At 33.2% G+C, this 20,325-nt stretch overlaps 1 protein-coding gene and 1 pseudogene across 1 annotated transcript; both read left to right on the top strand.

The window, feature by feature from the left end:
- The first annotated feature begins 7,649 nt into the window (after positions 1-7,649).
- Positions 7,650-12,501, top strand: LOC108452523 (cucumisin-like). Its single transcript, XM_017750322.2, has 10 exons — positions 7,650-7,820; positions 7,911-7,999; positions 8,098-8,189; positions 9,305-9,548; positions 9,632-10,145; positions 10,217-10,320; positions 10,394-10,612; positions 11,363-11,474; positions 11,553-11,760; positions 11,836-12,501. Exons 1-10 carry the CDS (start codon positions 7,716-7,718, stop codon positions 12,363-12,365), a joined length of 2,217 nt encoding a protein of 738 aa, XP_017605811.2. The 5' UTR covers positions 7,650-7,715; the 3' UTR covers positions 12,366-12,501.
- Positions 12,502-13,643: 1,142 nt separating this feature from the next.
- On the top strand, positions 13,644-19,861 carry LOC108452638 (cucumisin-like; annotated as a pseudogene).
- Positions 19,862-20,325: the final 464 nt, after the last annotated feature.

Raw genomic sequence — 20,325 nt, forward strand, 5'->3', positions numbered from 1 at the left:
GAGAGAAAAATGGGAAAACATCACCAAAAATACAGCTGCTGAAAAACGAGTATTTCTGACGCTACAAGGCTCGGATAAAAAATTCGACCGTACAAAGTCAAGAACACCTTATCACCTAGCTACTGTCCAAAAATCAGCTCAATCGAACCACGGATGGACCTTCGATCGAAGAGTTGATCACTACTGCACCAAACTTAAAAAATTGATTTCTCCTTTGTTTTTTTTTTTGACAAGCTTCAATCTCTCTATTTTTTAAAATTTGATTTTTGGCTCTCAATAAATGGCTGCTCACATCCACACCTAAAAGCTAAAAAGAATGGCTTTTTGTCAAATCCAAAAAGGGTAATAAATATATGATAGAAGCTTTCCTTTTTGTAATCAAACAAAAGAAATAAACAACCCCTTTTAAGTTGGGTTGACAGGTGTAAGGGTTCCCCACATAGTGGGACCCACACCCAACACTTTCAATCGATTTCTAATAATTCTATCAAAGTTGATCAATCCCCACCGTTGATTACAAGAAACTCTATCAAAGTTGATTTCTGGATGTGTTTTGAGATTAATCATCAATCTATTTCTAACAATTCTCCACATTGGTAAAAGAAATTAGTAGGTATTTAATCGGTACTGTTCAAGGAAAGAAATCATATGTTGGCTTGAGTAATTTTTTTTATATCCTTAATATTCGTTTTACAATTCATATTTAGGGTTTGTACTTATCTATCTCGAAATGTTAGTCTTCAATGTTAGCTTGAGAAATATAGCAAAGTATGAACCGTATATGAATTTATGTTAGTCTGTAGTTGTTGGTATAGATGTGCAAAAGGTTAATTGAGTCGATTTTTTTAATTTAATCAACTTAACCTATCATTATATAAAATAATTGAACTGACCAATTTATATAGTATAAATTGATATAGCTGAATTAATGTAACATTAATTAATTTATCTAGTTATCAATTCGACCTGATTTAAATCAATCAATTTGATTATAAAATTTAATAACTCATAATTTACTGACATAATCAAATAAATTAACTAACCATGCAACCATTTAACCAACTCAGCTAAGTTGATTTTAGCCGACTTAGGTGTGGCTGTGCTTAATATTTATTAAATTCAGTGTTGGTCGATACTATGAAAATTATGATTTCCTAATCTAATAATTTACAATCAATTCCTAACCTTAGACATCGTGTATTTTTTTTTCAGTTAATTAATTATAAGAAAAGGCGTTGGGATCACCCAACCCATACACATCCTATATGCATTTACAAATTCCATTTCACCAACATCACAATTGACAATTATGACAAGTTCAATCTTTCAATTCATCATTCACTACAGTGTCATTTTTCATTCATAAACCTTAATCAAGTTATAAACATGACTCAGCCATATAACAACCCCAAATTTAACATGACATTACTAATTTCATGTGCATGCTTACATGAAATTGGGTATGGAGGATGGAGGAGTTTTGTAAGAGAAAGTGACAATTTAAGTCTACACCGAAAGTCAGTACTACACAAAGTAGGCAACAATGTCATTGAAACTGGGTAAACTGAGATGATTATTTATAATTCCATCAAAACTGAGCAACCAGGATGATAAGTTATTGCAGTAAAGGTCATCATCACGGATGACAAGTGAACGGCCATTGTCATCGAAAAATCCGGGATGGTTAGTTAAACATGTGTTTTAGAGTGTCGATCGATGCTCGAGGGTAGATAAGATGGGTGGGTGAGAACTAAAAATTAAAATCGCATGGCATCATGAACATAATCTTTACATGCATTGATTTATTGAAAGCTCTTTACATTATGCTTAATTTGCTATGATGCTACTGTTTGAACAATTATATATAATCGTTCAAAAATTAGACTCACCATGAGTTGTCATAAGCTCACCTCCCCTTTTCCTTACCTTATAGATAACACAGAAAATTAGGACTCAGAATGGCATTGGAGGAACAAACTCTTGTTTCTTTCATTATTATTTAAAAGTTTCATTAAAGTTTTCCCAAATCCTTTTTTTTTTGTTTATTTATTTATAGGTTTGTAATTACTAATTGTCGAAACCATAATTATATTTGAATTTAAAAAAAAAACGTGGATCGACTTTTTGAAAACCAAATAAGGAGTCACCACCAATCTATTGTTTCGGTGTGATTGGATCACCTTAATAAAATATTTTACTCCATTTAAACCAATTTTGGCCTACGTAAATTTGAGAAAACAGGTTCGAAAGTCGGTTACGCATGAGGAAGGATTAGCACCCTCACTACGCCCAAAATTGGTACCAACTTGGTTAAATACTGTCCTTATGTCTAAGATTTAAAAATGTTTTTGAAATGTGATTCCTTTGAAAACATTTGAATGGTTCAAGTTGGTTATCAAAATTCTCTTGTTTCAGAGGAATATAGCATCACATCCAGCACGATAGGACACGATCCTTTACACCCTCGAAAACACGATAAATTTCGACTTCCAAAAGTTCATATGTTGTAAATTACAAAAGGATGCCCAATTATTTAGTCCAACAAAAAACCGAAACCCAGCACGGTAGGGCATGATTCCTCAAATTTCCAAACATTGAACATTGCCTCGCTTTAGAAAACACGAGTGAAATTCCAAAGGAAAATTCGATTATTTTGAACAAACGAGAAATCAAAACCCAGCACGATAGAGCACTATTCCCTGAATTTCCAAACATCAAATATTGCCTTGTTTCAATGTTTTGAAAAAACACGAGTAAAATTTTAAAGGAATATTCGATTATTCTGAACAAACGAGAAATCGAAACCCAACACGATAGGGCACTATTCCCCGATCTTCAAAACATCGAATATTGTCTTTGTTTTAATGAATCTTCAAATAAACAATCGTAGAACTAGCTCAAAACGCATTAATTCGACTTGAAATGAAACGGAATACTTAGTTTTTGAAAAAAGGGTTGAAAATTATAAAGCAACATTTCGTAAACCAAAAGAAAAAATAAAAGCATGGGATAATATATGTATGCATAAAATACAATGATGTATGAATGAAGGTAATATATATATTTTAATCGGCTAACAAAATGAACACGTTAAGTATAACTAATCTAAAAAAATTAAATTACAATAATGCATGGAGAATAATTGATATGATAATATAAAACGAAAATAATATGCCACAATAACATACATAGCCTAATACATTACAATCGATGCAAAACATCCAAAACAATATAATAATTTAAAAAAAACTATGGTATAAGACAAATTTAAAATAATGATGAACATGTAATATACATAATATATGAATTGATGAATTTAAAAACTAGAGATATATATATGCAATTATTAGAACATATATTATAGAATATTGAATATTTTCAAAGCGGATAATATACACAAGAATGAAGAATATTGGTTTAAAATTGACAATTTACATGTAATAAATGGAAATTTAAATTATATAAAATATATTAAAGGAATAAAATGTAAAACATAATTTTTAAAACACAATAGACTTATAAATCATATATGTGTATATATATAAATAAATTGAGAAATAATTGCTTGTCATGGAAATATATATACAAGATTAAATTATTTTTACTATATACATACAAATATATATAAAAGTATTTGAATGCGATACTAACATAATATGATATGAAGAAGAATTTCAAAACAATAGTTTTATAAGCACAAAATGAACCTTAAAACCATATTTTTACCATTAAAATAATCCTTGCACAAAATACCCAAACAATACTTAAACAAGACATTATGTAAATAATTAAAATAATATGATATAAAAATAAATTTCAAAATAGTGATTCTATGCAACAAAATGAAATTATTAAAACGGTTTAAAGCACCAAAAAAACTAAAAAATTCTAAAATTACAATGAATAAAAACTCAATTAATATGATACATATACAGTATATATAAAATATTTAAACAAGGCATTATACAAAATGTTAACATAATATGCCAAAAGAACTTCAAAATAATTACACAAATTAAAACCAAGCAAAAATATTAAAACGAATCCACACATAAAAAATCGAATGAATCTCAAAATGATAAGTTATATCGAATAGGAAACTAAATTAAAACTGAATCAAAATAAAAAGGGCTAATTTATAAATAAAATATGCCAATGGAGTCAAAAAGGATCAGCGTGCCACATAAGCGAATGCTCAGGGACTAAAGAAGTAAATAATCCAGGTTCCAAAAAGCTGTGTTTAGGCTCGGACCGTATTGCAAACACGTGCAAAATTACAGGAAAAATTAAAGAAAAATAAATAAAACAAACACCATGCGACTGAACGACCGCGCAAAGGGAGAGGGCCTAGCGCAGAATTAACCCTTTCAAACAAAAAACGCCGATCCATCCTACCCATCGGGTCAACACGCGGATCCTCCCCCTTTTGGACGGCGTCGTTTCATATGCTTCATAAGACAAAATTAAAAAAAAAAACCCTAAGTTAACTATTAGCCATTTGAAAAGGAACTCAACAAGTCCCAAAGCTCTCCCTTTCCCCTCTTATACCGCCGAACTCTAATCCCCTTTCGTGCAAACACCGATCCTGGGTTTCATCGGCGTTAACGCCTCCACCTCCGCCATGGTACTTGACCCAAGTCACGGAAAAACGAGAGGACACCTCCTTTCCCCTCTCATACCGCCGAACTCTAATCCCTTTTCGTGCAAACACCGATCCTGGGTTTCATCGGCGTTAACGCCTCCACCTCCACCATGGTACTTGACCCAAGTCACGGAAAAATGAGAGGACACCTCCTTTGGTTCGATATCCAAGTCGGAAAATGGTCTCTGATGATCGAAGCCACCAGTAAGTATCCCCGAAATCTCTTTTTTGTTTGTTTTCAACGAAAAATCTTAAAAGCAAAATGAAAAAAAATAGATAGACTATGAATCGAAAATCACCTTCTAATATTGGTTGCTTTTGTATTCAATATGCGTTTTTTTATGCTTGTGTAACCTTACAAAAATAGAATCTCTTGGCTTTATAGCCGAAGAGATAGAAAAAATAAAAACAAATGAAAAAAATACAATATTTGTTTTTTTATTTTGCTATTCGTTCGTCCTTTTTGCAGGTACGGGGTGTGCGTGGCGCGAGCACAGGGGTTGTGTGCTGGCATACGGAGGCGCGGGCATGGCTGCTGGAGAGTACGGAGGCGTTAGAGGCTAGCTGCTGCGCAAGCATTAGGTTTAGGGCTAGGTTTTTTTGAAAACCTTAGTATTCTGGGTCTTTCGAGCCTGTTCTTGTAGTTGGGCTATCGTGTTTGGGCCTCTGGGTTCATTGGGCTTTGTGTATTAGTTGGACCTGTAAACTGGACTTGGACATTTAATTTTGGTTTTTTTTAAATTGTTTATTTTTAGTGCCGGGCCCGGGCTAAAATTGTGCATTACACTAATTATTTCTTGTTTTTATATCTTAGGTTTGAGATTGTTTAGCTTATTAATTTTAAGCATGACACTTAGTTAGTACTTTGATAATTGCATGCTATTTGGTGTAGAAAACTATTATTCTTAATAATGTTTTCCGCTACTTTGCAAAATACTTAAAGATTAGATAAGTCTTTTTAAAACCCTAACTGTTTTTCAAAACTTCACATTAATAATATTGTAATTGGATTACTAAGTAAAGTTGATTTGATTAAAGTTATTTTCTTAAAAACTAAAGAGTGGATTTCATACAATTTAACCCAAGCAAAAGAATGGCTTTCTTGGATCACTTCAGTGATCAATGTAATGCCTTTGACTTAGCCGAAGCTCTTAGGCTGGGTCGGGGGTGTTACACTATCAATTTGAAAGTGAATAACAAATGACAATTAAACATGGTGTTAATATTTTCCGTCAATTGTAATTAATTTTGATTAGTAAATTAATAAATTTAGCTCTTCATATTTATATATTTTGTATAAATGTTGATAGAATTTGTAAATATTATGGACTAAATTTGTTAAACCAGAACCAGATTAATAAAATGTGTAAACTTAGAGGACTAAGTTTGTTATTATACATTAACATTGTGATTAATTGTTTTTCTCACTTTTAAAATTAACAGGAATTAAATTATTTTAAATTTTTTTTAAGAGAGAACAATTTGCTTAATATCAAAATTGAAAGGGGCCAAAAAGTTGTTTTTTACCTAACAAAAAAATCATACATCCTATTATACACCAATTTGTCATTTTAAGGCAAAGGACAAATTAAATGTTTTGGCAAAGGAAGCTTGTACGTCGTGATTTGGATTTTCCCTTTCACAATTTTCCTAACAACCAAACAGAAATCTAGCAAATTTTCATAAATATATTTGCAATCTAAAGTCATTATTTGTCAAAAAGTACTTTCAACACCATTCCAGTATTTCATAAATAAATCTTCACCGTACAAAAAAAAAGAAAAAAAATCTACTCGAAGTGTTGAGTGGTAAACGTTTTGTGTTCGATCTTCAGTTAGAGCAGTTTCAGGTTTGATCTTTAGACAATTCTTACTTCGTAATAGAGTTGAGCGAAAAATCAAGAAACTGAAAACCGAATAGAACTGTGCTGTTTAGATGATTTTTGAAATACAAGTTTAAAACCACAATTGCTCGAACTAAATTGAACGGTATTCTATTTTGTATTTAATTATAACTAATTTTAATTTGTTATGATATAAAAATAAAAATTTTATATTTAAAATAGTAAAATAAATTAAATTTTCTATATAATTTTTTTCAAAAATACTATATTAGAGCTATATATTAAGTTTTAATTACTTAAAAATTAACTTTCTTAAAAGAAATATTTATGAAAATAAAGTTTACCTAATAATATTAAAAGCAATAAAATAAAGTTTATTTTGTTAAAATAAGTCAAATAAACTCAAAATCCAAAATTAGATTAAAATATGCTATTAATCCCTATACTTATCCAAAATTTGAAATTTAATCATTTTACTTAAAAAGTTAAAAATTTCAACCTTCTATTTTTAATTTAAAATTCTAGTCCAATCATTATTTTTCTTTGTAATTTCTATTAAAATTTCTCAACTTAACATATTTATTTTTTGTCAATCTATATAATGTTATATGAGGAAAGTCTAATCAATATGCTATGTTGACAAATTTTGGTGGAACATATTAATAATATTGTTAATGGTTAGACTTAGTTTTTAAATAAAAAAAGTAAAGCACTTACTTTTAGCTTTTAAAGTACAATTACTTATTTTTAGCTTTTAACTCCTAAAGTTAATAAAAAAAGAATCGAAGCAAATTGAATTATCATAGATAATTTAAAAATCTAAAAACAGCAATTGAACTAAACAAAACTCACCCTAGTGACACCCTATTATTAAAAAGAAGAAGATTCCACTCAAATAATACATGTTTCAGGCATGAAATGGTGACATTCAAAGGGTTTAATGAAGTCCTTAAGCCAAAACATATTTATATATATAGATACATTCAATTCGAATGCCAAATTACAAACGACAAACTGAAAATTGTTTAATAAAATTTTCTTGTAATCAACACTTTTCGGCAGAAAACAGCATGCTTCATACATTTCTAGAAGCCGGCCAATGGCCAGGGATGGATCCATTGACGAGCTTAACAATGCTTTCGTTTTGTTTCAGTAATTAATATAAACACTTATATAAATGCCCCTTTCATTGCATTGGTTATTTGCTAACCCAAGCTCCAAAACTCATCGATGGCAGTGATCCGGACGTGTTCTTCGACATGGCTTACGCTTGTCTGTTTCACGATTTGCTTCCTCGTCGGCTGCCATGGAGCTTCCGATTCGAATGAGAGACAGGCAAATAGATAAAGAAATCCGAGCTGATTTTGGTTGATTTCGGAACTCGAATTAGTTCTAATGTGTTTAATTGTTGTTGGATTGAACCAGGTTTACATTGTGTACATGGGTGACCTTCCGAAGGGTGATGTCTCCGTTTCGAATATTCATATCGGCATGCTCGAAGAAATCGTTCCCGGGTTTGTCGATTATTGTTTTGTTATTCTAAAATTTTGCGCCTTTTAATCGACTTCCGATTCGTTCATATTTAACGTAGGTTTATGAATTATTTATACAGTGTTGCATCGGATGTTTTGCTCTATAGCTACGGTAGGAGTTTCAATGGATTTGCAGCTAAGTTAACCCAAGACGAGGCAATTAAACTTAAAGGTAGATTAAGCACTATCTTTTTTGTAGTGTCTAATTATGGTTTTAGTCCCTCTATTACGCTTTCGACCACATGTTCAAACACCCAAAAGAAAAATTCTGAAAAAATAAAAAATCTAGAAATTAATATAAACACAAATAAATAAAAATAAATAGATAAACATCAATTAAAAATTCTACATTCATTAAAACATTAACATTATCATTTCTAATTTGTAATTTGTAATTGAAGTATTGAACTACCAAAACAAACATTAATGATATAAATTCAAGTAAACAAGGGACAACTTGCATTTCCAAATACGTATATGTATGATAAATTAAATCATTGTCATTAATCCATTATCAAAGCTAATATATACATTAATTTTATTTTCTCTTATATATTAATATAGAATATAATAAATCAAATAAATAAAATATAAAATGCTTCCTCGTTTAATATATCACCATTTGCTGTTTGGTAAACTGAAAATTAAGTACTAAAAATTCAGTGTTAAAAATTAAGAGTTAAATTTGAATTATGAAATTTTTTGGTATGCTTAATATAATTAGACTATCTGATAAATTTAAATATTAAATTATGAAAGTTTTATTTTATATTTGTATCCTTATAGTTTAAACATTTTAATGTTATTTTAAACACACTTTTATTCTTGAATAATATTTTATACATATTAAAAATTGAAACAATTTATATTCTTAATAAATATGAATATTATAAATAAAAACATATATTAAATAGGAAATAATATGAAATTGAGTTTAATATTTTAAACAAAGTAATTAATTTAAATTGATTTGCTATTTTATCTCTTAAATTAATCATAAAATTTTGATCTTTCAATTTGAATATCAATGTTTAAAAACTATTTAATGAAGAAGAGAATGAAAAAGTACATTTGGAACGTAAAATAATGTATATCTTTGTTGATTTCTAATTCAATCAGTTAAACTGATCAATCTAGTCTGATTCCAACAATATTAATAATGTTATCAGTTTCGACTAAAATTTCAGCATAACAAAAGGACTAAAACCACAATTAGATGTTTTTGGTAAATTATGGATATATTAAAAAGAAACTTTTGGGTAACTAATTTTTAAATTTTTTTTCCAGGAAAGGAAGGGGTTGTATCAGTGTTCCCTAGTCAAAAGAAGCAGCTCCATACATCAAGAACATGGGAATTTATGGGATTCAACAAAAAAATGAGAACATCAATCATTGAGAGTGATATCATTATTGGAATGCTTGACACTGGGGTTTGGCCCGAATCCGAAAGTTTTAACGACACTGGATTTGGCCCGATTCCGACCAAATGGAAGGGCACCTGCCAAAAATCGGCCAATTTCACTTGCAACAAGTACATAATCGAACTTAACATTATGGAAATTGTTCATTAGATCATGAAATATTGGCCTTTAACAAGGTTTTAATCTGTTTCAGAAAGATAATCGGAGCTAGATACTACCTGACCGATGGCGATAACGGTCCTGAAGATTTTATTTCTCCAAGAGACGCAGATGGTCATGGGACTCATACAACATCAACAGCTGCAGGTGGCTTAGTTAGCCAAGCCAGCTTATTCGGCATAGCCAAAGGAACGGTTCGTGGTGGGGTTCCGTTTGCACGTATCGCGGTGTATAAGATATGTTGGTCCTATGGTTGCTCCGATGAAGGCATTCTCGCTGCATTTGACGATGCAATAGCTGATGGTGTTGACATAATCTCTCTTTCGGTGGGGAGTTCCATTCCATTTGATTACTTTGAAGACTCGATCGCGATCGGCGCTTTTCATGCAATGAAGAAAGGGATCCTCACTTCGAACTCTGCCGGTAATGGCGGTCCGACTCCTGGATCCGTCGTGAATGTTTCACCTTGGTCACTAACTGTGGCAGCTAGTACGATAGATCGGAAGTTCGTTACGAAGGTGAAACTCGGTAACGGCCAAATTTACGAGGTAATTAGAGGGATATTCATAACTCAATTCATGTCTTGAATTGAATTACACTTAAAATTTTCTTCCTATAGGGTGCCACTATAAATACATTTGATCTCAAAGGAAAAATGTACCCTTTCATCTACGGTGGAGATGCTCCGAATTTGACCTTAGGCGTCGCATCTGAGTTTTCCAGGTATAGTGCAGACGATTTGGAATTAGTTCAGTGTCAGTGAGTGTACCTTGATTTTAACGAAATTTTGTTACAGGTATTGCTTTCCAGGGGCATTGAATGCAACATTAGTGAAAGGAAAGATCGTTTTTTGCGAGTACTTCACCGATTACGAAGGTGTATTAGAGGCCGGAGCCCTTGGTGCCGTGTTTCAAGATACAGGAAACAAGGATTTCCAATTCAGTTACCCTCTACCTTTTTCCACCTTGAATGTGAATGATGGAAGAATGATCATCAATTACTTGAATACAACAGAGTATTTTTCTATTTCCTTATATAATATTGGTTTAATTCTGACTTGGCCCCTCTAGTATGCTCAATTTAGGATATAATCATTATATAATTTGGTATAATCTGGTCTTTACTCATTGGTTGTTCTAAATAGTTAATCTAGTTAAAATGCTGACTTGAATTTTTCTTAAAAACTTCCGTTTTGATAAAAAAAAAAATTTCATGTCACGTTGGAAGGGTGCTTTTAAGAAAAGAAATCCATGTAAGAAATCCATGTAGCATTTTAACTAGAACTGCAAAAGGTAAAAGTACCTAACAGCTCCCTCTATTATAGAGATTAGATCAAATTAGTCCCCTATTATGAGAAGAAATCAAATAAGGCTAAATTTTAACATAGTTAATATTTACATGTCATTTTTAAATAGTAAATGGTAATTTTATTAATATTTCTTCTTATTTGATTGTTTTTAATAGCTTTGAGACTAAATTAATTCATTTAATAGTAGAGGGACTAATATGATAAAGTCCCTATAATAGACGGATCTATCGGTAATTTCACCAATAGTAAACAGTCTTTAACTATTTGGACTAATTGATGCCATTATAAAAGTAGAAGATAAAGTTATTGGAAATTAAAATATAGGGACTAAAAACTAAATTTGTGAATAGTAGAAGGACCAAAATCATAATTTGACATATAATATTCAATTATAAAGAGTTTAATCAATGGATTCATATAATTAATTTAGTTTAATTACTTTCATTTGTTTATTAGGAATCCAACAGCAACAATATTCAAGACCAGCCAAGACAATAATCAATTTGCCCCTTTTGTTGTTTCATTTTCATCTAGAGGCCCTAACCCTATAACAACAGATGTACTCAAGGTAATGATGAAATGATATTTCACAATTTTTTCAGTTTACTTCCTTTCCAAGTTTCTAATTTTCTCAATCCGAGACCAGCCCGACCTCACTGCACCAGGGGTCGATATCTTGGCGGCGTGGTCAGAAGCATCCACCGTGACAGAAGATGATACCCGAAGAACTCGTTACAACATTATTTCGGGTACATCCATGTCTTGTCCGCATGCGACCGGGGCTGCTGCTTACGTTAAATCATTTCATCCAACATGGTCCCCTGCTGCCATTAGATCTGCTCTAATGACAACAGGTAATTAATTAAGCCTATTCGAGATCTGGGTTCCGGATTACGACATCTAACCATATTTCATCTACTCTTTTGCAGCTATTCCGATGACTTCTAACAACAACATCGAAGCTGAGCTTGCGTACGGGGCAGGTCACATAAACCCTTTACAAGCAACCGATCCCGGATTGGTATACGATGCAGGGGAGATCGATTATGTTAAATTCTTGTGTGGACAAGGATATACCATTGCAAACATTCAACTAATAAGTGGAAATAGTAGCAGTTGTTCCGAAGAAACGGATGGTACGGTGTGGGATCTAAACTATCCGTCGTTCGCATTATCCTCAACTCCTGGAAAATCAATCACTCGAGTCTTTCATAGGACAGTGACGAATGTCGGCTCAGCAGTGTCGAATTATAGGGCAGTAGTTAACGCTCCGCCAGGGCTCATAATCCAAGTTCAACCGAGCGTGCTTTCTTTCGAATATGTAGGTCAACAACAATCGTTCGTTGTGACTGTTGGAGCTGAACTTGGGAATTCGATGATCTCCGGTTCTTTGATTTGGGATGACGGAGTTCATCTAGTTAAGAGCCCCGTCGTCGCTTATGCTTCAATAATGCTATGATTATGAGATATTTAATGTTTTTATTAATGGCTCAATCTGTTTGTTTTTATGTTTTTATCAAATAATTTAATGAACACAGAACAATGAAATTGGTTTCATGTAGTTGAAAAATATGCAAGTGTTATGGATTAATAAATTAATTTAGTTCTTCATATTAATGTCATCCTACAGTACTTATTCTTTTTATGTCCTTGTTATTGAAAAGATCTATAGACAGGATTGTATGAAATTATTGCATCACATCAAAATATATCATTTCTATTAAAATCAAGTACTCACATTTGTAAAAAATGAAAATCAAGTATTCACTAACTTAATTAGAGGTGTTTAAAAAAATTTTAAACTCAAGTCTGACGCGCGAAGTCCATTCAAATACCTATTTCATTATTAAAAAATAATAAAAATCAATTATTTAAATAATTTTATACTCTTTCATATATTTTTGTATAATTTAACCGATACTAAATTAACCCGGATTGTTAAATCAATTATAACTCGTTATTATTTGAGAGGATAGCTCTTTGACGAAGTACTCAAACAGAACTTGTAGACCACTGCCTTCTAAAATTCCACTTTCTTTTTATGGATTGATCTATGCTTTTTTTAAAAAAAAATTAATTAAATGTCACCGATAGAGTAATTTTCCAATAATTAGGTGATTTATTGAGAAGATATTGCACTTTTAGTTGGACATATCAATTTCATTCCAATTTCAAAAATTTGATACAACTAATTCGAATCTAAATTTAAATATTTAATTTAATTAATTTAAATTTAAATTGTATTAATTCAATTTAATCATAAAAAATATTGAATTAAATAAAATATTTGAAATTTAAAATGATTCAAACAATTAACTTGAAATAATCGAAATTCGAATGTGAAACCAAAATGACCAACATTACTATATCTTAATTTCTCTTGCCAGCTAGTAATTCCAAGTCACAATGTGTAATTTTCCCTTTGAAATTTTCCCGAGAGCCAAACATAAACAGACTAAATTCTATCTCAGGCCATTTCTCAAAATCTTAATTACGTATGCATCTCAAGTCCATTTTATGTTCTTTCGAACATCATACACAATTAAGCTTTGCAACAAGAGCATAGTAAAATGATGCCTTTAGAAGCTTTTGTTTGTCGGCGGGACTAACAAAGTAAAAAAATTCCAACAATTCCCACTACATTCACTGCCTATATAAATCCCATATTTGCACACTGCTTAATCTATCAGCAAAAACCTCTCCAATGGCGATTCAAGCTTCTCTTTTGCAATGGTTCAAGCTAATCACTTTTGCTTGCACCTTGCTGGCAGTTAGCTCCCGTGCGGCGGCATCCGATGATCGAAAGGCACATAAGTCCCTTATGCATTAGCTACGTTACTTCGACACTTCATTTGAGTTCGAATAGTATAAATGTTTTCATTGAATGGTTAAGTTTGTTGAATTCAGGTACATATAGTATACATGGGTGACCTTCCAAAGGGTGAATTTTCAGCTGTAACTCTTCATAATAACATGCTAGAACAAGTTATCGAAAGGTAAATTTGTCACAAACATTACCGGTATGGTTAAATAATTATCTGAGATTGACTAAAATTCATTTAAAATTTAATAGCGGCGCATCGGAGTTACTGCTACATAGTTACCGAAGCAGTTTCAACGGCTTCGCCGCCAAATTGACCTATGAAGAGGCAAAGAAATTGGCTAGTTTGTTGGCATTGCGTCATATTTTTTATTCAATCTTAATATTTTTATCACCCTCCCTTATGAACGTTCGACAAGTCTAATCGCAACTGTATAACATAGGAATTTGGATTGAAATGTAAAAACTTTCAAGTCTCAACCGTACTAATGAATATAGAACTTTATTTCAGACATGGAAGGGGTTGTTTCTGTTTTCCAAAGCCAAAAGGAGGACCTCCACACGGCAAGATCGTGGGACTTCGTCAGTTTCTTTGAACATTCTAGACGAACAGTGTTAGAAAGTGACATCATAGTAGCTGTCCTCGATACAGGGATTTGGCCTGAATCGAAAAGTTTTGACGATAAAGAATTCGGTCCTCCTCCGAAGAAATGGAAAGGCAGTTGCCAAAAGTCGTCTAATTTCACTTGCAACAAGTAAATATGATTGAACATTGTACTTACACATAGATTATATATTATGACATAAAATCTTAGCAAAATTTCCAATATCACATGCAGTAAAATAATCGGGGCAAGATACTATCGAGCTAAAGGAGATTATCCTTTGGAAGATTTGCAGTCACCGAGAGATTTCGTAGGTCATGGGAGTCATACTGCATCGATAGCTGCTGGTGCTGTAGTTAGCAAGGCAAGTTTATACGGATTTCGTGCAGGGACAGTTCGTGGAGGAGTGCCATCAGCTCTGTTGGAAATTGGCCATCCATGCTGCTGTTATGTTTTTGTTGAGTGCATACGGCTTGTATGCATGCTGCATGCTGCAGCAACATGTTGTTTGTTGTAGTTGCAATTTAGTTTAGTTTGGTTAAAAATGAACTAGTTGTTGATGTTTTTGATAGGTTTAGGTGATGATTGAGCTGATAATTCAGCTTATTGATGTGTACAAGTAATGCTTAGCAAGTCCCTAGGCTACTAAATGGGAGTAGGTAGTATTTGGTAATGTGTTTTCTCTATATATGTATTGTTTTTCTTATTGAAAAAATTGAGCAAAATGAGCTAAAGCCATAGCTCCCTTGCTGTACATTTGTGAGCAAGTAAAAAAAATACTGCCTTGTTCTGTCCTGTATTTCTTTCTCTGCTCCGTTCCTCTCCTTCAAAAATCCCCAACAATTGGTATAGATGCTAGAAAGGTTTTAACACAAAGCATCTTTCCTTCATATTTTATCCGGGTATAATACGTTGCTGCTGGTGCTCTGTTTGCAACTCTTACATTACCCGGTTAAAGTGTGTCAAAAACCCAACAATTGGTATCAGAGCTGTATTCTTAAGGGACCTGTTGTAGTTAAAACCAAAATCAGATGGCTTCATCAGGCTTCTCACCAGCTGCACCACCAATCTTCAATTGAGAAGGCTTGTTGAAACTGGGAAAGAAATGAACCTGAAGCCATTCCTGAAGAACTTGAGACAGATCAGTTTGAAGCTGATCAAAATGATCCAGAGATGGATGTTGATGATGAACCAGTCAGGGGTACAAGGACTTTGGCTGATGTTTATGAAAGGGCTCATGTTGCACAAGAAGTACCAGCTGTAAAGAGGGACAAGTTGTCTAAAAGAGCTGTTCCTGGTATTTTAACCGGGTATAGTATAGTCAAAAAGGGTTATAGGATCCTGGATCCTTTAACCAACAAAATCCAAGTAAGCTGAGTATGTGGCTGCTGCTGGAGCAGTAAAACAAGCCTGGGATAGACTGAAGGAGGAGTTTCAAGGAAAGTATGTGAGCTTTCCAATGTGCAAGCTGCAAGCTTAGCAAGATGTCAAAACTGCAAGCTTAGCAAGAAGTGATAGTTGCGAGCCTATTGAAGACACCAACTAAAGACAATAAGCCAAAGTGTGAGCCTGTCAAAGTTGAAGACACCTGTTGAAGATAGTAAGCAAAAATGCGAGCCTGTCAAAGGTGTATGGTTGCAAGCAGCAAAGTTGACGACACCTGTTGAAGACAGTAAACAAAAATGTGAACCTGTCAAAGGTGTATAGTTGCGAGCAGCAAAATGCAAGCCCGAGTGGGTGCAAGCAAAAAATGTCTGACTGAAGGCAAGCAAACTATCGCAAGCTTTTATGCAAGAGGAAACAGGACTGTAATTAGCAAGGGAACAAGGCAAGATGTGTTTGAATGGAGATACCAACCAAGGCTGTGAAGGAGGAGAAGATTCCATTTGATCAACGAATATTTAGGCACAAAAGACTGGGATAGTCAAGTGTGTGAGTAAGATTCTGTTGATAATGAGGCCAAGGTTAAAGATAAGTTGAGAATGAAGTTCTTGTGCAGGGTCAGCTTGAAAGAAAGCATCTAAGGACTGCCAAGTTCAAAAACTTAATGAATGAATGACATTTGCAGCATGGAGTCCAAGGAAGAGTGTTGGAAATTGGCCATCCATGCTGTTGTTATGTTTTTGTTGAGTGCATACGGCTTGTATGCATGCTGCATGCTGCAGCAACATGTTGTTTGTTGTAGTTGCAATTTAGTTTAGTTTGGTTAAAAATGAACTAGTTGTTAATGTTTTTGATAGGTTTAGGTGGTGATTGAGCTGATAATTCAGCTTATTGATGTGTACAAGTAATGCTTAGCAAGTCCCTAGGCTACTAAGTGGGAGTAGATAGTATTTGGTAATGTGTTTTCTCTATATATGTATTGTTTTTCTTATTGAAAAAATTGAGCAAAATGAGCTAAAGCCATAGCTCCCTTGCTGCACATTTGTGAGCAAGTAAAAAAAATACTGCCTTGTTCTGTCCTGTATTTCTTCCTCTGCTCCGTTCCTCTCCTTCAAAAATCCCCAACAATTGGTATAGATGCTAGAAAGGTTTTAACACAAAGCATCTTTCCTTCATATTTTATCCGGGTATAATACGTTGCTGCTGGTGCTCTGTTTGCAACTCTTACTTTACCCGGTTAAAGTGTGTCAAAAACCCAACAAGCTCGTATCGCAGTATACAAAATCTGTTGGTATGATGGATGTTACGATAAAGACATTCTCGCAGCATTCGATGATGCTATTGCAGATGGAGTTGACATAATCTCCCTTTCGGTCGGAGGATTCTTTGCTTTGGAATATTTCAATGATTCGATTGCTATCGGAGCTTTCCATTCGATGAAAAACGGGATACTAACATCGAATTTAGCTGGTAACGATGGTCCTTTTTATGCTTCTGTTGTAAACATTTCCCCTTGGTCTCTCTCAGTAGGTGCAAGTAGATAAAAAATTTCAAACTATGGTAAAATTGGGTAATGGTAAAGTTTTCAAGGTAATAAAACAGACTTGTCCATTTCGGTAAAAATATTATGGAGTCTCTAGTATTAAAAGTTATATTGTATTTTTCCTTTTTTACTTAAAAAATGAACATATTAGTCCATGTATGTTAGATTAAAGAGCAAACTGACCCTTTTTTTTAAAATTTAATCTGTTTTTACTATTAAAAGCTAGCATAGTTGATGACTTAATCAAATAGTCCACATGCACCTCATTATTAATTAAGAATCAGTTTTTAATAATAGAAATATATGAAATTTTTAACAGAATGGTTAATATGTTCTTTGATCTAATGTAAAAGTATTAATTTGCCGTTTTTTTAGTGGAGGGGTAAAATGTAATTTGACTCTTAGTATAAGGGTCTCTATGATACTTTTAATGTTGATTTCATGATATTTTACTACAATCTGTATTGGCAATACTGATAAAATTACCTTGTCATTCATAGGGAACTTCGGTAAATACTTTCGATCTTAAGGGTAAATTTTATCCTCGGGGTGCTAATGCTCCGAAATATAGTTCATCAGAATCCAGGTAATATTCGCTGCATTAATTAATTCTTCGGTTAATTTCATAAAACAAAATAGAAATTCATTGTAAAATAAATGCAGGGTTTGCTTGCCAGGCTCCTTGAATGAGACCTTGGTAAAGGGAAAAATTGTTCTTTGTGATTACTTGGATTTCATGGAGGGACCATTACAGGCGGGAGCTGTTGGTGCTCTAATACTAGACAATTGATTCAAAGATTTCGCCTACACTTTCGTGTTGCCTGTTTCGGTTCTCGGAGTAACCGACAGAAGTGACATTTTGCACTACATTAACACAACGAAGTACCATCACTATAACTTCATGATCAGTATCATAAATTATTGAATTTCACTAATATGCACTACAAACAAACTGCAAAATAGTAACAGATCAGAAACCATGCTAAAAAAGAATACCGTCGATATAGGTTACAATATACTGACGATCAAAATGGGTATTCTGACAAGAGAATAACCATGTAACATCCATATAGACTTTCCTTTTTGACAAACACGCGACTGTTGGAATAGATTTAAAAGTCTATACCGATAGTTTAAGTGTAAATAGAAATTGTCGATATAGGTACCATCCACTATAGTTGATTTTCTAATACCTATACTGACATTAAAATCGTCAATATATTTGAGTAAAATTCTAATCTATCTCGTTGAACTTATAGAAGCAGTATGAATTGTCAGTAAAACTCCTATTATAACCCTAAACATATAGTGACGATTTTTACCATCATGAATACAAATATACCGATGGACCATCAGAATTCAATTGCTAATATTTTACTTTGTTTACAAAATTAATTCATTTACAATTCAATGGATCATCAGATAATTTTAGTTCAAGGATTTCGCCTACACTTTCCCCTTGCGTGTTTCGGTTCTCTAATTAATCGACGGAAGTAGAGTATTGCACTACATTTATACCATGAAGTAGCATCACTATAACTTCATGATCAGTGTCATAATTTATTGTATTTCACTAACTTTGTTTCATTTAATTGTGTAGGAAAGCAGAAGCAACAATACTTCGGAGTACCGAGGAGAAAGACGAACTTGCTCCCTATGTTGTTTCGTTTTCATCGAGAGGACCCAATATTCTTTCACTTGACATCCTCAAGGTATAAATTGAATCTATAATAATCAACCCCTTTGATCGATGTTCAAAGCTCGTGACATTTGAATATAAATTGCAGCCGGATATAACAGCACCGGGAGTTGACATATTAGCAGCGTGGTCGGAGGCTACGACCGTGACAGGGGTCATAAATGATAAAAGAATAGTTCCATACAATATAATCTCTGGTACTTCAATGCCTTGCCCGCACGCGACGGCTGTAGCGGCTTATGACAAATCATTTCATCCGACTTGGTCCCCTTCGGCTATTAAATCAGCTCTAATGACAACAGGTAGTAATACCATATTTGCAATTGGTGAATCTTATCTATGGTTACTAACCAATATCTTTCTCTGTTTTTCTACAGCATGGCCGATGAGTCCTAAGACAAACACCGATCTCGAGTTCGCATATGGGTCTGGTCTTATAAACCCATCATCGGCCATCGATCCAGGATTGGTCTACGATACCGGGGAGATTGATTACATTAAATTTTTGTGCGGACAATGGTATAGTTCGAAACAACTTCGCCTTGTTACAGGAGATAATAGAACCGGTTGCACGAAAGCAACAAATGGAAGTGCATTGGATTTAAACTACCCTACATTCGCATTAGTTGTTAGTCTCTCAGGAGATGATACATACTTCAGTCGTGATTTTCATAGGACCGTAACCAATGTCGGATCTCCAGTTTCGACTTATAATGCCATCATTAATGCTCCAAAGGAACTCGACATCAAAGTTAAGCCAAATGTTTTGTCGTTCAAGTCCATTGGAGAAAAGAAATCGTTTGTTGTTACGGTTGCAGTGAAGGTTGGTCTTCCGACGGTCTCGGGTACTTTGGTATGGGATGATGGTGTGCATAAAGTAAGGAGTCCCGTTGTTGCCTTTTAAACCATGATTTCGATTACCAGTAATAAAACTTAGGGGATTGCTAATAGTAATGATAATCTCAATATATGTACATATTGATGTTGAATAAGAAATCAATGGAGAAATTGAAAATTCTCCTCAATAAATGAATACAAATGTATTTTATCATCAAGGCTTTATTAATAAATTCGACCTTAAACTATATTGGCTCAAATTCCTGTACTTAATTTTAAAAAAAATATAAAATGACCACTGAACTATTCAAAAGATACCATTTAACTCACTGAACTATTCGAAAGTTTTTTTCTAAAGAAAAAAACTTTAGTTAACGAGCTCCAAGAGACAATTCAAATATCGGTACAGTAGACCGTTACCCATCAACGAGTAGAAGAACATACTTTAGATCCATGCCAATCTAACAGTTGAAGATTGAAAAAAAAAGTTGTTTGGATTTTGGTTTACAAATTTGTGATGTTCAAAGTTGT

This window comes from Gossypium arboreum, chromosome 10 (assembly GCF_025698485.1).
Source record: "Gossypium arboreum isolate Shixiya-1 chromosome 10, ASM2569848v2, whole genome shotgun sequence".
Classification (NCBI taxonomy): domain Eukaryota; kingdom Viridiplantae; phylum Streptophyta; class Magnoliopsida; order Malvales; family Malvaceae; genus Gossypium; species Gossypium arboreum.

Bases quoted from the DNA above. Each gene is read 5' to 3' on its own strand.
- LOC108452523 (XM_017750322.2), top strand. From the start codon at position 7,716: ATGGCAGTGATCCGGACGTGTTCTTCGACATGGCTTACGCTTGTCTGT. The intron at 8,000-8,097 runs GTTTGTCGATTA...TTATTTATACAG, and splicing joins CTCGAAGAAATCGTTCCCGG to TGTTGCATCGGATGTTTTGC. The intron at 11,475-11,552 runs GTAATGATGAAA...ATCCGAGACCAG, and splicing joins TAACAACAGATGTACTCAAG to CCCGACCTCACTGCACCAGG.